This window comes from Bos taurus, chromosome 9 (assembly GCF_002263795.3).
Source record: "Bos taurus isolate L1 Dominette 01449 registration number 42190680 breed Hereford chromosome 9, ARS-UCD2.0, whole genome shotgun sequence".
In the NCBI taxonomy this organism is placed as follows: Eukaryota; Metazoa; Chordata; class Mammalia; order Artiodactyla; family Bovidae; genus Bos; species Bos taurus.
The window spans coordinates 81,239,393-81,257,210 of NC_037336.1; the positions used below are offsets into that span (position 1 = coordinate 81,239,393).

Genomic DNA, 17,818 nt, shown 5'->3' on the forward strand with positions numbered 1-17,818 from the left:
GCTGTGCCTGCAGGGCCTACAGGCCATTTTCTCAGGGACCAGCTGCCGTCACACATCAGCGTCCGCTCCTGTTGGTATCTGTGTGTGTCACCCAGACTGCCTAGCACGCCCCAGGACAAATGCTTCAAGTGAGGCTGTTGCTGGTTTATTTCCTGAAGAGAAGCCCCAAACTCTCACCCCGTTCCTGGGCGTGAAGACCCACCTCCCCATGCCCCACACAGCAGCAGCTCACAATAGACTTGGCTTGTCCTCTCTTACTTCAGGAGAAATTTTGAGTTATTTCCAGGTATTTTATTTGAAGACTAATTTATTAACTCAGGATATTCCTAAGAGCAAAGTACAGTCGTGTTATTAAAAGAGGCCCAACTGGCCCTTAGTGTGAACAAGAAGGTTGCTGTTCGCAGGGTTATCACAGAGAAACAGGATTGCCTTGAAGTCTACCAAGCCCAGCGTGTGAAGATCCTTTTATCGAATGTTGGTCATACTCCTTCTGAATCCTACTCATATTCCATTTGTAACCATCTGGAACTTTCTACTTGGTAACTTTGCTTTATTTGAATAATGTTGACATTTCGGAAAAGTTATTTCAAATGTAACTCCCGATTTTTAGTCAGACGTTTTATGCTGTTTCAAAAAATCTGTTGGTTCAGATTCTTCCTGTGTTACTAAGTTAGTTAGTCCTCCAGATCACCAGATACAGGTTAGCACATTCACCTGCTTTGCTAGTAAAGTAACATCTCATATGTTTTTCTTTCTCGTTGTTATACACCGTGTTAACAACAGAAATATTTAACTGAGAAGAGGTAGCATTTCATTTTTAATCGTAGCCATAATTCAATGTAACTTGAGCAACACTTGAGCAAAATCCTCATTTTAGGAGATGGTCAAAAGAGAAATATATTAACATGGCATGAATTTGCACACTAGGCTTAAAAATTGTCTTTTTTCTTAAGCAAGGCTGAAGTTAACTTTGCTGTTAGAAAAGAAAGAACTTTTTAAAAGAAAAAATAATTAGAACTGATGTGTAGAAGAAATTCTGTTCAACTTACCTAAGACCTAACTGATCATGATTAGACAGATAGCAAGTCTTTAGTATCTTGGTTGTGAAAGATAAATTTCAGATGTACGTAGACTCCAGGAGTATGCTTCATATGTTTGTCCATTAAGCAAGTGAAGATTGTTTATTTCAAAGAAACATTGACAAGCCCTGACATGGGGGAGGAGAATTTTTGTAGTTACAGGTATCTAAAACAATAAAGCCCTCAAGCCACAGAGACTTGTTTTAAGCCTGCATCTTTACACACAGTAAGAGTGGGTTTTCTCAGTAGATCAGAGTTGGTAGAGTCATACATCTCATTGTCTATTCCTTAATTTGTTCTTCTCCTGACCCTCCCAATTGGCTTTAATAAAGTTATAACCAGAGGTAAGTTACAATAAATAACATCTGTATGCAGTGTGGGTTGGCTCCACAATCTAACAAGATTTTTCTAATTTTTCTGTGGAAGATAGTTTGATCCCTCAGGAAAAAGAGGGAATGTACAGCCTTGTCACAGAAGAAGCAATTAAGGGAAATGCATAGATCATAAAGGTCGTGAGATAATAGTTTAAATGTATTTCTATGATATAAAGAAAAAGAGGATTAAATTTTATTTTCCCTGAAAATGGTTTGGTTGAAGGCAGTTCTGTCCAGAAGTAGACCAACATGCCACAGCCATGGTCATGACCCTGGCTGTCCTCTGATGAAGATATCCTTCTAGAAACATAAGGAGTTTCAGAAAATCTGAGAATGATACTCCTTCCCTTCAGTTTATTCAAACACTACCCATTTACACATTTTTGGTTTAAAAAAAAAAGACTGTTTTCTGCCTCTTGATGTTTTGAAGGGGACTTGTCTTTCGTATGCGGCCATGTGTTTTTTTCCTTTGCCCCATCACCCCTGCAAGATGAAGAGATAGGGCAGCGTCTCTCTCTAGCCACTGGGGAGAGCTGGTTTGGAGTTCACTCTTTTTCACAGTAAGATGAGTAAATTTGCTTTTGGCCAGAAAGGAGCAGGTGGTATATACACCAGCCTCTTCTGAGTGTGTGCTGCTCTGTTCCCAGAAAGGCATCATAAAATGTGTATAGTTTGTGATGAGAGGAAGCTTGTACTATACCCGGGTAGCTGCTGGTGTCTTGTCCTCTCCACACTATAATGTCCCTTCTTTGGAGCATACAGAGACTTTTTCAGGTGACCATAGGGCAAAGAGGTGAGGCATTCTCTTTGGCTCAGCTAAAGACTGGAGGAGGGAGAAGACCTTGTACCTTAGGGTTTGGCCTCAAGCATGACTTGCTGCCTTCTAGGTTGGGGCAGGGAGGGGGCAGAAAACAAGACCATTATCATTTACCTATTTTCCTTAATGCATTTATTCAGAGTTTTAGAGTTTAAAGGGAACAGTGTCACTGGCAATTGCAACTTGGTTATTTGTTTTTAAAATGTGTTTTCTTCTTGGACTCTTAATGCAAAATCTCTCTGCTTCAGCTGGTTCCTCTCATTCAAGAAAAACAACTGGCTCCAAAGCATCAGCTTCACCATCTACTTCCTCCACCTCATCTCGTCCCAAAGCTTCCAAGGAGACAGTTTCTAGCAAAACTGGGACAGTGGGAGTCATAAAGGGCAAGAAGAAAACTGGCAAGCAGCCAATGTCTCGACTGTCCTCAGAGGCAACCACTTCTGGCACATCTGACCTTAAAGGGGAGCCTTCGGAGACCAGGGTGGAGAGTCTCACACCCGAGCAGACTGTCCCTGGGACCGAGGAGCAGACCACAGGCAAACCCAAGTCCTCAGTCCCTCCGCCCCCGGTGACTCCAGCACCTCCCACCCCCGCCCCTTCTGTCCCTCTGGAGGAGCAGAGCACTGTGGCCTCGGACACCCCTGTCGTCCTGATCAGCAATGGAGCCGACCTCCCTGCCTTAGACCCAGGTCAGCTTCTCTGGACTGAAGAGGCGGCAGACAGAACCACTGTCCACTCAGGCACTGGCATAAGTATTAGCAGAGAAAATGGAAAATGGTGAGTCGGGGCAAAAACCCCATATTCTGTCCATGTTACTATGCAGCTGGGAACTAAAGATCTAAAGATCACTAACTCACTCTACTGGCAATGAAGGAACTTACTTTGGTTCCCTTTATAATGTAATCTAGTGACTGATAGGTAAGCACACCTGTAATCCAGTCATCTATTTGTTTTTCTAATTGAAGTACAGCTGATTTCCAATGTTAGTTTCAGGAGTACTGCAAAGTGATTCATATATATATATATGTGTGTGTGTATCTACACTGTTCCTCAGATTTTTTTCCCTTATACGTTGAAAGATATTGAATATAATTCCCTGAGCTGTATAAATAGGTCCTTGTTGTCTATCTCTTTTATATATGGTAGTGTCTGTCTGTTAATCCCAAACTCTTAATTTATCCCTCCCTCCCTCTGCTATTCCCTTTGGTAACCATAGGTTTGTTTTCTCTGTGAGTCTGTTTCTGTTTTATAAATGAGTTCATTTGTTTCATTTGCTTAGATCCCATATATAAGTGACATCATAGGATACTTGTCTTTATCTGACTTAGCCTGATAGTCTCTAGGTCCATCCATGGTGCTGCAGATGGTATTATTTCATTCTTTTTGTGACTGAGTACTATTCCCTCATATATAGAAATGTACGTGTACCACATCTTCTTTATCCATTCGTCTGTTGATGGACGTTTAGGCTGTTTCCCTGCCTTGGCTATTGTAAGTAGTGCTGCAGTGAGCATTGGGGTGCATGAATCTTGATTTTTCATAGCCCTGCCCCAGGAATGCCAGGGGCTGCAGGAGACAGTGGTCCTACTGACAGATAGACTTCAGACCTGTGGCTTCAAGGACAGTTAGAGTCTGCTCCATCAATACTCAGCAGTCCTTTTTCTTTTTCCTAAACAGTTTCCTCCTCTTTCCTTACAGTGATTATTTTAGATCTTTACCACTAGTGTCCAGATTGCTCCACCCACTCCTGAAAACCATCTTCATTTCAACAAGTTGCTTAGCATTCTCCATCTCCAAGAAAATAAAGAGGATCAGAAAAGAACTCGTTTTCACTTTTCCTCCAACCTTAGAGTGGTTATCTTTCTTGCGTTCTCAATCCCCAACCCAGTTTAAGTGTTATCCCATCTGAAGCCTTTTGATATTCATCCAGACAAAATGGGCTAATACATATACTGTGATAGTGCTTTTTTCCCCCCAACTATGAGGCAGAACTGGGCTTCTCCGGTGAGTCAGTGGTAAAGAACCTGCCTTCCAGGAAGATCCCCTGGAAAAGGGCCTGGCAACCCACTCCAGTATTCTTGCCTGGAGAATCCCATGGACAGAGGAGCCAGGTGGACTATAGTCTATAGGGTCACAAAGAGTTGGACATGACTGAAGTAATTTAGCATCCATACACGCCAGTACAGGAGATGCAAGTTTGAGCCCTGGGTTGGGACGATCCCCTGGAGTAGAAAATGGCAACCTACTCTAGTATTCTTGCTTGGACAATCCCGTGTTTAGAGGAGCCTGGCAGGCTACCGTCCATGGGGTCACAATAGTCGGACATGACTTAGCAACTAAATTCGAACAGCAACGTGGGACAGAACTAACCACTGTGTCTTATTTGCTTCTTATCTGCAGCAGCCAGTACAAAATCTGGTATGACATAGGCATGACATCATCCAGTTTCTCAAGCCAGAATTCATCCTAGGGTGCTCATTCTCCTCTGCTTTCCAGATCTAATCACTCACAAAGTCCTATAAATTTTCTACTTAAAGATCAATAAGACATGTTAGCTCTCCTGTCCCTTGAGTATGAGGAGAAGACAGTCAGAGTGTAGTAGATGTTATTGCCAATTCTGTCTGGGAAAGCCTTGGAGATATCCAGTCTCTTCTAAGAATAATATCCAAATTCACTCTTTGTTTAATTTACTATTTCTCCTTTCCAAAAAAATCTTTGTCATGTTATACTTTAAAAAAACAGTACATTAATTAAATTGATTTGGATCAAGAGACTCAAGTATCAACTTTAATTATTTAATTGCTAATAGTAGTGACCTTCATCTATTGAATACTTATTTGATGTCAGGAACTGCCATTTATTTAATTCACATCAGTTTCTCCTGGAGTATTTCTGTTTCATAGATGGAAAAACTGATGCCGAAAGAGATAAGAGAGTTATCCCAAGATCACCGAGGTAGGAAGTGACAGGATGCAAACCCAGAGCTGCGCATCAAATTCAGTGCTCTGTTGTTGTTCAGTAACTCAGTCGTGTCCGACTCTTTGTGACCCCATGGACTGCAGCACATCAGGCTTTCCTGTCCTTCACTATCTCCCAGAGATTGTTCAAACTCATGTCCATCGAGTTGATGATGCCATCCAACTGTCTCTTCCTCTGTTGCCCGCTTCTCCTCCTACCCTCAATCTTTTGCAGAATCAGGGTCTTTTCCAATGAATCAGCTCTTCACACCAGGTGACCAAAGTACTGGAGCTTCAGCTTCAGCATCAGTCCTTCCAGTGAATACTCAGAGTTGATTTCTTTTAGTATTGACTGATTTGATCTCCTTGCTGTCCAAGGGACTCTCAGGAGTCTTCTCCAGTACCACAGTTTGAAAACATCAATTCTTTGGTGCTCAGCCTTCTTTATGGTCCAACTCTCACATGCATACATGACTATGGAATTTCATAAGTTTCCAAACACTTGCTTCTACTTCTTTTGCAGGTTCTTTTGTGTTTGTTTCTATCATTTTGGGTACTATCATTCAAAAGAAAGCCAAGGGAAGATAAATAAATGTTAATGTATAAATTATTTTTTTCAATATTTTAATAAATGATACAGAAAAGAATATATTGAAATGAATGCTTATGGTGTCCTGAATACTTCCAGCCCAGAGCAGATGTCTTCATTTAATTATTAGTGTTTGCTAACATCAGCTTTAATTCCAGTCTTTAAAACAGAACAGTCATTCGACTGTATTTTTTGCTTGCCTTCTATGTGCCAGGCAGTGTACAAAGCACCAAAGATAAAAAAGTGGACAAGAAATTATAATTAAGATCAGTTTTTACCTGGGCTTCCATGGCAGTCCAGGGGTTAAGATCTGCCCTTCCATAACAGGGGCTGTGGGTTTGATCCCTAGTCAGGGAACTAAGATCCTACATGCCGTGGTACATGGCCAAAAAAAAAAAAAAGGTAAAAAAAAAAAAAACCAAGATTAGTTTTTACCAAAGTAATTAGGGAAGAAGATCGAATACATGGATTCACTATTCAGTATATAAAATAACAAAATATAAAATAATTCCTCAGATAGTCTCAAGCACTGAGAAAGCCCGTTTCCAAAGGTGACCTGATTCTGTCCAGCTCTCTAGCAGAATCATTTTAGGAAGGGCACTGCACGGTGCTAAGCTTCATGCTGGAGGCTTAATACCCGTCTTCAGCCTGAGTACTTGGAGGATTGACAGACGAGAAGTGAGTATCTCTTCTCCATTTCCACTGGGACTGTGACCAGAGGGAGTGAGCTGAGAACATCATTAGACAACGAGGTATTTAGAATAGAGTTTCCTGTCAGTCTGGGTAACTATAATGCTTTCCTAGAAGAGGGCATGGAGATTTTCTTCTCTGTACGTTCTACAAAATTAAAAATTTAAATTACAGTTCATCCCACAGGGACAGTTTGTGTTTGCTTTTGAGTTAATGAGCTTGGAATAAGTAGTCTCTCAAATTTCCTTCCAAATGCTTTCTTCCGTTTTTAAGTGGAGATGTGAATTAGAATTTCTGGCTCTTCGTCTCTTGCTGTCCTTAGAACTCTCCCTCAGTTATGTTTAGTCAACGAATGTGTGAAAATTCTGTCATTTTATGAAGAGGCTTTTGTTGGGAATGCAAATGTGAACACTTTAAAGAAGACAAGTGGCCCTGTGTAAAAACACCTACTTTTATCCACATAGTGCAGACTAGTAACTATTTGGTAGAGTTCTGTTTGTTGGTAGGTTCATTAGTAGTGTATAATTCTGGTATAATGTAAAGCAGAAACTAATACATCCATCTGAAGCCCATATCCAAATGAGATTCAACTCTTTTATCCACAAACATTTATAGAGTTCACTGTATTTTACAGTGTGCCCAAGAAATGTAGGAGTAAAATAAGAGACAAGTCATGAATTGACTGATAAAAATTTAGAGTAAAATATTTAATATTAAATTAAATATAATATATAATATATCAACATAACATATTATTAGGTATGAGTTAAAATATAACATCACATTTGATAGGTAGACTGTGAATCTTAACAACATAACATTTGATAGAGTTTTGAGTCGGGGTTGTAGACTGGAATTGCCACCTTGTTTGGGCAGCTCGTTCATGGCATTCTTGGATTCCATGAACTATACATTACCTGCCATCCTTATACTATGGAACATAGGTCTCCCCTCCACACAGGCCCATGGCCTGTTAGGAACCAGGCCACACAGCAGGTGGTAAGCAGCAGGTGAAGCCTCACTTCGATTCGTGGAAAAACTGTCTTCTGTGAAACTGGTCCCTGGAGCCAAAAAAGCTGGGGACTGCTGCTGTAGAACAGTGGTTAAGTTGTCAATGTAGGCAGAAGTCTTAAAAAACTGCAAAGCATTATAAAACACAAATAATAAGATTAAAATAATCGGTATCATGATAAATTAATGAACAGTGATATGAACAAATGCTAGGACTCATTCCTGAGGTAGCTTTGTTCTGCTCCTCAGAATGTGTTAATAGTTGGCATATCTTTTTAATGTGCCTCAGTCACCCACCGTGGCACTCTCCAAGCAAGAATGGCCTCCAGGGGCAGTACACTAGAAATCCAGACTGTGAACAAGTGTTTCCACAAAATAAATCTTCTCGTATTTAAAATGAGATGTCATACTTTGGAAGCAATGTGGTAGTTTTTCAGAAAATTAAACATAAGATTACTGTATGATTCCGCAATTCTACTTCTGTGTGTGCGTGCTTAGTCGCTTCAGTTGCGTCTGACTGTTTGCGACCCTATGGACTGTAGCCTGCCAGGTTCCTCTTTCCATGGGATTGTCCAGGCAAGAACACTGGAGTGGGTTGCCGGGCTCTCCTGCAGCAGATCTTGCTGACTCAGGGCTCAAATTCACGTCTCTTGCACTGAAGGTGGATTCTTTACTGGCGAGTAACTGGAGAAGCCCTCTTCTGTGCATATAACCAAAAAATTTGAAAGCAGGTACTCAAACAGATATTTGTACACCAATGTCCATAGATGTGGGAAGATCCCCTGGAGTAGGTAATGGCAACCCACTCCAGTGTTTTTGCCTGGAAAATCCCATGGACAGAGGAGCCTGGTGGGCTACAATCCATGGGCTCGCAAAGAGTCAGACACGACTGAGCGACTGAGCACACGCGCACATCCATAGCTGCATCTTTCACATCAACCAAAAGTTAGAAACAACCCACGTGTCCAGAGAATGATGAATTGATAAACAAAATGTGACATATACATATGGTGGAACACTATGCAGCTTTGAAAAGGAAGGACATTCTGACACATGCTGCAACACGCAGGAACTTTTAAGACATCCTAAGTGAGTATAAGTCAGACACAAAAGGACAAGTGTTGCATAATTTCATGTAACGAAGCACCAAAGACAGTCAGATTTGTAGAGACAGAAGGTAGAATGGCGGTTGCCATGAGTTAAGGGAGGAGGAATGGACACATACTGTTTAATGGGTACAGAGTTTGAGTTTGGGAAGATGAAAAACTCGAGATGGATGTTGGTGATAGTTGCACAACAGTATAAATATACTTAATGCCACTGAACTAAACACTTCAAAATGGTTAAAATGGTAAATTTTATGCTTTATGTATTTTATGCAATTAAAGAGGAAATTTCATATTTACTCACTTGAAAACAAGAATTTTTGGCTGTTGGATTTTCCTAATAAGTTTAAAATTGACTATTTCAGGCTTATCAACCACAAAGTAGAATTTTCAATACTTTAGAGTCTGACAAAGCTTACCTGTTTTTATCATTCAAACAACTATTTAAAAAAATTTTTTTGCAGTGTGAACCACAAGCACATGTTTTGCACTAAATGGTTGTTCAGAAGTGTGACGTCCAAATTTGGATTCTTCTTTTTATATCAGAAGGCAATGTGGGGAGCTTCTGTATCTTAAAATGAAGATTGTATTGTTTCTGAAGTGATATGTTTTTGATGTAAAGTATTTTTAAAATTCTAGTCTGTGAAATTGCCAAGCTTTGTGTATTTATAGTAACTTTAAGTTAGAAACTTTTATCAAGCTAAATAATAGAAACTCATTGCATCCTTACATATCATCTTTCTTCTAGAGAGGCCACTTAGCTTTCACATTTTCCATCTTGTATTGTTAATATAATCTTCAGTTCAGTTCAGTCAGTCAGTCATGTCTGACTCTATGCGATCCCCATGAATCATAGCACGACAGGCTTCCCTATCCATCACCAACTCCCGGAGTTTACCCAAACTCATGTCTATCGAGTCGGTGATGCCATCCAGCCATCTCATTCTCTGTCATCCCCTTCTCCTCCTGCCCCCAATCCCTCCCAGCATCTTATGGTAATGTTAATATCATATGACAGACAGTTTTATAAATGGACAAATGAAGCACAGAGAAGATATATAGTTTTTGACTGTTAGTACACTGGCTGTGATGAAAAAATAGCATTAATTCACATAGCAGTTGAAGATGATGTACTTTTCTGTGGCAGGAGCCTTCTAGGTGCTGAGCTGCAAAACAAGATGAGTCCTCCTTGTCGAGGAACTTTGCAGGGTTAGGGAGGCAGACTGAGATGCATGTGCTAAGTGCACCAGTGGTGGGGGGCTTCAGGTCACCATGGGAGCAGGGAGAGGGAGGTAAGGAACTAGTTTGATGGGCAGTGAAATATTCCTCGGGGAGTTGAGTCTTTAACCTAGACTGGGAAGGATAAGTCGGAGTTACAGACTCAAGAAAAAGTACAAAGTCAAATATCTAAGCGCTTCTGGCTAATTGTTCTTTCCACTGAACCTCCCTAAGGCTAGGGAAAAATACATTTTCAAAATACAGTTTTACAGTATTCACATACTAAATGTATTGGCCACTATCTGGTCAATCCTTTTCATTTGTCAGATGAGACTAAAACCTTGAGAATTAAGGAATGCAGTACTGTTGCCCTGTTTCAGCGACTTTAGCTGGCTGGTATCTGCTTTCTCCTTTCACACCCAAAGGATGCTTATGAAACTAGAGCTCTGTCTCCTGTGTTGGCATCATCCTCGAGGGTTGCTCTGAGCTTCACACCACCCCCATGTGTCTGTGCCTTTCATAGCTTCACCACCAAAGATGAGCTGGGGAAGGCAGCGCCTCGGCTCCTGACTCCTGGGCTGATGGGAGAATCTTCAGAGGACGAAGGCCAAAGGGAATACCAGGCCAATGACTCCGACTCTGACGGACCCATCTTGTACACCGATGACGATGACGACGAAGAAGATGAGGACGAGGACGGCAGTGGAGAAAGTAAGACTTTTCAAGAGGGAGGAAGGGAGGGAAGTCCACGGTGGCCAGAAACAGGCGCATTCTGAAAAAACAAAAGCATCATCAGGAACCAGACACCTGATGCTTTCTTTCCCCTCATCTGCCCCTCCCAGATTAGAAATGTGTATCTTCTGAAGTTTAGGTGTAGACGACAGACCTTTCTGAAAGATGATTCCACAGGGCAGAGGGGTGAGGGAAACAGTCTATGAGGCCAGTATGCCTATTTGAACTTGTCTAAAAAGACGACAGAGGCCTTTCTCAGGTTGGTCAGAGATGACCCTTCTACCCTGGGACCTTTCTTGAATAACGAGCATCAACGGGGATTCTCTGGATTACTCATGGGAGGTGTTTGAGAATTTCACTCACTTTTATACTGTGGTTTAAAATGAGGAGTGAGTCAAGAATGACTAATACCTTTTAAGAACTAAAAGCAGTCACTCAGTCATAATAATAAAATGGTATGCTTTCTAAGAAGGAATGATAGTAAAGTGGATGAGGCCAACTGTGTACATATAACTTAGGCAACTAGAAGGATGCTGTTCTTTAAAAAAGAACTTTTTTAAAAGGATGACTTTTAAAAAAGTCATCTGGATGACTTGGGAGGGATTCACTATGGAATTTACAGTTTATGAAAAGTTATTAATATATTCATGATTAAATAGCAGTTTGTCAAACTCCTTCTAGTTTGTACTGAACAATAAAAAAGATCATTATTGAACAACGATAAAATCAAGCAACAGCAAAAATCATTGTCATCCTTTGGTGTTTACTATCCTCTGAGGTATCAGGGATTCTTGGGTAATTTAGGATTAAAACACTGGTATGGAAGATAGGGCCCTCCCAGGTGGTGCTAGTGGTAGAGAACCCGCCTGCCAATGAAGGAGACACAAGAGACACAGGTTCAGTCCCTGAGTCGGGAAGATCCCCTGGAGGAGGAAATGGCAACCCACTCCAGTGTTCTTGCCTGGGGAATCCCGTGGACAGAGGAGCCTGGCGGGCTACAGTCCATGGGTTCACAAAGAGTCGGGGACAACTGAAGTGACTTAGCACACATACGTGCATCGAAGATAGGCTTCTTTTGGTGTGGTTTTCTGAGTGAAGGGAGGAAAAGAGAAGACAGAGATTTACTATACAAAATAAGCAAGGAGGCTAGGTTTTTAAGACTTGAAAAAGAAAAGAAATGTATTATGCATTCAGTGATTTCCATGATATGCCGTCTCAGCAGAATAAACTTCAGATACCACTGTCCGGTTCTATGGACAGAGGAGCCTGGTAGGCTGCAGTCCATGGGATCCAAAGAGTCAGACACGACTGAGCAACTTCACTCATCATCACTGTCCAAATGATGAGGTGATAGTTGCAGGTTTTTTCAGAGTTTCCCAACATTTTTCAGAACATTAAAAAACAAACAGTTTTTAGTTTTTCAACATGAATTGCATCTAACGCAAAACTTTTTTTTACTTTAGGTTAATTGAAATTCTGCTCTTGCATGTGGATAAAGAATTTGGTCTGGCTCTGTTTAAAAAGCCTCTGCCATGTGTAACCTGAGGGCCACTTGTTAAAAGCCTTTCTCTGCACTTCTGCCTTTTCCAATCCTCAGGTGCTTTGGCAAGCAAGATACGACGAAGGGACACTCTTGCTATCAAACTTGGCAACAGACCGTCTAAGAAGGAATTAGAGGACAAAAACATCTTGCAGTGCACATCTGAAGAAGAGAGGCAGGAAATCCGACAGCAGATTGGAACCAAGCTCGTCAGGTAATTGCTGACGTTTGGGAAGAGCTCTGATGAGTTCTTACTTTCCCCTCTCCTGCAATTCCCTGCCTGACTGAGATCACTGTGAATTCCTCGTAGAAGGGCATACTCGGCCTCTCTGATCTTTTAAAGTTGGTCTTTGATGGTAAATCACTCAATGAGCCTGCCTTTAAAAAAGAAATAATAATAATACTGTTTTTTATTTTTTCATTTTTTTGGCCATGCCCTGTAACATATGGGATCTTAGTTCCCCAAGAAAGTGAAGTCTCTCAGTCATGTCCGACTCTTTGCAACCCCATGGGCTGTAGCCTACCAGGCTCCTCCGTCCATGGGATTCTCCAGGGAAGAGTACTGGAGTGGGTTGCCGTTTCCTTCTCCAGGGGATCTTCCCGACCGGGGATCGAACCCGGGTCTCCCACATTCCAGGCAGATGCTTTAACCGCTGAGCCACCAGAGAAGCAACCAGTGATCAAACCCATGCCCCTGCAGTGGAAGCTTGGGGTCTTAACCAATGAACCACCGAGGAAGTCCAAGGCACGTACTTATTGGTCTAGCTAGCCAGTTGGCTTTGAGGTTGCCAAAGCCTGATCCAAGTAGGGACAGGCTCTTTCTATAAAGGACCAGTTAGTAAATATTTTAGGCTTTGTTGGCCAGAGAGTCCCTGTTGCAGCTGCTGGACTATGCTGTTGTAGCATGGAGCAGCCATAAACAACACAGAAATGGATGAGTGTGCCTACGTTCCAAGAAAACGTTCTTCACCAAAACAGGCAACAGGCCACATTTGACCTCACACCCATAGTTTGCCCATCTCCTGGTCTGATTCGTGGACTCCCTAACATTGCTGTGATTGCCGCAAGCTTCTGCCCTGGGGGCTGTGAGATGATAGAAATATTAGTTAGTGTCAGTGGCCAATTACATCCAAGTCAGGGAACCATAGCCCCTAAATGAAAACTTCCCACTTTTTACTCCAAATAAATGGTCTCTGCCTGCACTTCCTGCTTTTAGCCATTGTAGGATGTCTACTTTGCCACTTGTGTCTTCGGGAGCCCATGTAATTGGCAGGTTTTTTTTTTTTTAATTATTATTTTTATTGGAGTTATTTATTTTATAATTGCTTTGCAATGTTGTGTTAGTTTCTGCTGTACAACAAAGTGAATCAGCCACGTGAATACATATATCCCCACCCTCTTGGACCTCCTTTCCACCCCATTTCCCCCATTCGACCCCTCTAGGTCATCACAGCACCAAGCTGAGCTCCCTGTGCTGAACAGCAGCTTCCTACTAGCTATTTTACACATATTAATGTATATATCCTAATCTCCCAGTTCGCCCCACCCTCCCCTTCTCCTCCTGTGCCCATGTGTCTGTTCTCTATGTCTGCATCTCTATTCCTGCCCTGGAAATAGGTTCATCCGTACTGTTTTTCCAGATGCCACATATATGGGTAACTGGCAGTTTTAACAGCAGTGAGTGCTGAAGCTCTCCTTTTTATTATTAATATAAGCTTATTTGAGTATTATTTTGCTACCTGCCCTCACGCTGCATAAAAAAACAGGTTGCATCAGTTAGGGAGAAGGGAACAGTCTGAACCACCAGACAAGATTTGGAGGTGGGAGAGAAGTCCCCACCTTGCTTGAGCGTGGGAGATTTCTATGACTGTGATGTACCTGCAGGGTTGGCCATGAGGGTTCCAGAAGCTGTTATCTGTTTTACAGATTGGGGCCAAGCCCAGCGCTTATGCTGGTAAAATCAATGGTACACTGAAGCTGTGGATCCTAGCGAGCACTTAATACCATTAAGTATTTTTCATTAAGTTAAATTATTATGTATCCCTTAAATTGGTAAAACACTTTTAAACATTAAACCCAATGTCAGCAACTTTATGAAAAAATAGACATGTCTACATTGCTCTAGTTCAGTGATTCTGAAGAGCGACTAATATGAGAAAATAATTCTAAAGCAGTATTTCTTTATATGATAATACTATCTGGAAGGTTTTGTACAAGAAGGAAATAATCCAGCCAAGGGGAGAAAAAAAAAACAATGCTGTATTTTACGAAGATATTTATTTCAAAGGTATTTATAGCAGTGACAAATTAAAACAGACCCCAAACACTCCAAGGCAGGGACTGATGAAGAACACTGAGAAGTTGACACCATGAAGCAACCATGTTGCTGTTGTTCGATTGCCCAGTGGTGTCCAGCTCTTTTCGACCGCATGGACTGCAGCTCACAGCCCTCCCTGTCCCCATCATCTCCCGAAGTTTGCCCAATTGCATCGGTGATGCAATTCAGCTATCTCGTACTCTGGACACCTTCTTTTCCTTCCACCCTCAATCTTTCCCAGCATCATGGACTTTTCCAGTGAGTTGACTGTTTGCATCAAATGACCAAAATACTGGAGCTTCAGCTTCAGCATCAGTCCTTCCAAAGCATATTCAGGGTTGATTTCCCTTAAGATTGACTGGTTTGATTTCCTTGCTGTCTGAGGGACTTTCAGGATCTTCTCCAGCACCACAGTTCTAAGGCATCAATTTTTTGGCATTCTGCCTTCTTTATGGTCTAACTCTCATAACCATACATGACTGGGAAGACTGCAGCCTTCACTATACAGACCTTTGCTGGCAGAGTAACGTCTCTGCTTTTCAACGCACTAAGTTTGTCATAGCTTTCCTGCCAAGAAGCAATCGTCTTCTGATTTCATGGCTGCTGTCACTGTATGCAGTGATTATTATCTTTGTGATGATAAGCTCTTTAATGTTTAATTTAATAGATGTATAATTTATGTGGGGTTTCTCTGATAGCTCAGTTAGTAATGAATCTGCCTGCAATGCAGGAGACCCTGGTTCAATTCCTGGGTCAGGAAGATCCCCTGGAGAAGGGATAGGCCATCCACTCCAGTGTTCAGTGTTCTTGGCCTTCCCTTGCAGCTCAGCTGGTAAAGACTCTGTCTGCAATGTGGGAGACCTGGGTTCGATCCGTGGGTTGGGAAGATCCCCTGGGGAAGGGAAAGGCTACCCATTCCAATATTCTGGCCTTGAGAATTCCATGGACTATTGCAAACAGTCAGACACGACTGAGTGACTTTCACTTTTTCGGGGGCTTCACTAGTAGCTCAATTGGTAAAGAATCTGCCTGCAATTCAGGGGACCTGGGTTCGATCCATGGGTTGGGAAGATCCTCTGGAGAAGGAAATGTCAACCCACTCCAATACTCTTGCCTGGAGAATTCCATGGACAGAGGAGCCTGGTAGGCTACGGTCCATGGGATCACAAAGAGTCAGACACGACTGTGTGACACTTTTTCACTTTCATAATTTATTTAGAACCATTGTAGAGGGATAAAGAACCAGGAGCCTTTAATAATTTATGAGATTTCAGCGGGTGAAGAGGGAGAGAAGGGCATTCCAGATAAAGTCCATAAGCAAAAGAAGAACAGTGTCTTATGGGGGACCATATAGTACAGATATGTAACATAGGATACATGAATGGCACAAAATTTGGCTGGCAAAGATTTTCACTGGGGCTTTCTGTGGGCTCACATATTAAATGAATTTCAGGATGGCTCTAATGAAGATTAAATTTTAAACTTTTTAATGAGCTATTCAAAATAGCATTGATTTTAATTCTTCATATCATTTCTATACAGCCATAAACAGAGTTGACAGTATCTTGTATTAAGATTGCCTTTAATGTATATTAATTTAATTTGCACAAATTCAGTCTACATCCAGAGGAAGTTTTTGTCAGTGATTAACAATAAATTAATAATGTAAGTAAGACCGAGACCAAGGGTTATTAGGATATTGAGCTCTTATGTATAAATGGTTAGGTACTAATCCCAACTGAGCCTCGCTTTTCTCGAAGGTAGATGGAAAGGGCTTATGTAGCCCGAGATAACTTTATATGCATTGTAAAATTATTTGAGATCCCAAAGCAGTGTTTTCCTGAAAACACTGTACAATATAAATTGATCATCTCATGAGTTGGTATGAACCCTTGAGCAGCAGCCTTTTCTTAGATTCTAATGATCTGTATGTTAATTAGGGTACAGGCTAAGCTGATCTGAAAGAAACTGTTAGTTGCTCATTCATGTCTGACTCTGCAACTCTATGGACTGTAGCCTGCCAGCCTCCTCTGTCCATGGGATTTCCCTGGCAAAAACATTGGAGTGGGTAGCCATTTCCTTCTCCAGGGCATCTTCATGACCAGGGATTGAACCTGAGTCTCCTGCACTGTAGGCAGATTCTTTACCATCTGAACCACCAACGAAGCCCCTTAACAGAGACCAAAAAGTGCTGTGGTCCAAGCAAGGCACTTTGAGGTGTTTGTTTCTTTTTCACATCGCAGTGTAGAGGGAGGTGGGCTGTCCAGTGTGGGTGGGGTACGCAGCTTCTGGCAGTCAGACGGGTTCCCAGGTTCCTTCCATCTTGTTGCTCTTCCGTCTCCATGATAGCCTCATCTGTATAATCCGAGCTGGCCCACATGACCATGTTCAAGTTCTGGCCTGTGGAAGAAGGAAAGAGAGAGAAGGGAATACACTTCCAGTCATTTTAAGGGTAAAAAGCAGACGTTACAAACACTACTTCTGCTCACATCCCAGATCACAAGAACTCAGTCACGTGACTGTACCTTGCCACTGGGCAGAAATTTATAGTTGTGTGTTTAGCTAAAACTCTGGGAGTTCTGCTTCTACAGAAAAGAAGGGAGGATGTGTAGTTAGCAGTCTTAGCCACAATCTCCAGTCTCCAAACTAATGGAAAGGAGGCTTTTATTTTGTAGGCTTAAAAGTGGATTTTTGTGAAACGTTTCTGGTCATCCAGTGGTAAAAAAATCTGCCTTGCAGTGAAGGGACTTGGGTTCAATCCTTGGTCAGGGAACTAAGATCCCACATGCTGTGGAGCAGCTAAGCCTTCACACCACAGCAAAAAAAATCCCCCACGACTAAATTAACATCCCATGTGCCACAACTAAGAGCTGCCACAATCAATCAAATAAATAAATAATTTTAAAATGGATTTTTGTTTCTCAAAACGTGAAAAAATGCAGCTTTGCTTGTTGCTTTATTTTGCATCTAACCTGCCATGTATCTGTTTTGTCATCATAGGAGACTTAGCCAGAGGCCCACCACTGAAGAATTAGAACAGAGAAATATCCTGAAGCGTGAGTATCATGTTCTACACAGTGAATTCCTTGTGTAACCATGAACAAGCTCCCTCTAGAGACGATCCATTTATCAACAGGGAACCTTAATATATGTATTCACAAATGATTGAAATGACCCATTTAGATCACATTTTAATACAATTATTTATTTGTCATGTTAAAAATAATTTCTTGAAGTATGAATTTAATTTTATGGCTTGAAGCCTGATATCCCCCACAGCAATTGTGGTTGTGACATTTGTTTTTAAAAAGCATGAAATATATTCCATGTATTCTTTCACCCAGATACTAAATAGAAGAAAATGCTTCAATGTGCTTGCAACTAAATG

General features: G+C 41.5%; 1 protein-coding gene and 1 non-coding gene across 9 annotated transcripts in view; one reads left to right on the plus strand and one right to left on the minus strand.

The window, feature by feature from the left end:
- Window positions 1-17,818, plus strand: part of PHACTR2 (phosphatase and actin regulator 2) — a 297,881-nt gene that overhangs the window by 243,934 nt on the left and 36,129 nt on the right. For all 8 annotated transcript variants that reach the window (XM_024997040.2, XM_024997045.2, XM_059889923.1 and 5 more), the window contains 4 exons: window positions 2,519-3,047; window positions 10,365-10,552; window positions 12,171-12,327; window positions 17,431-17,486. In XM_024997040.2, coding sequence (XP_024852808.1) covers window positions 2,519-3,047; window positions 10,365-10,552; window positions 12,171-12,327; window positions 17,431-17,486 — 930 coding nt within the window. The remainder of the gene's footprint in view (window positions 1-2,518; window positions 3,048-10,364; window positions 10,553-12,170; window positions 12,328-17,430; window positions 17,487-17,818) is intronic.
- On the minus strand, window positions 12,710-12,782 carry TRNAS-GGA (transfer RNA serine (anticodon GGA)). The gene has a single exon. It is a non-coding gene; the product is annotated as a tRNA-Ser (tRNA).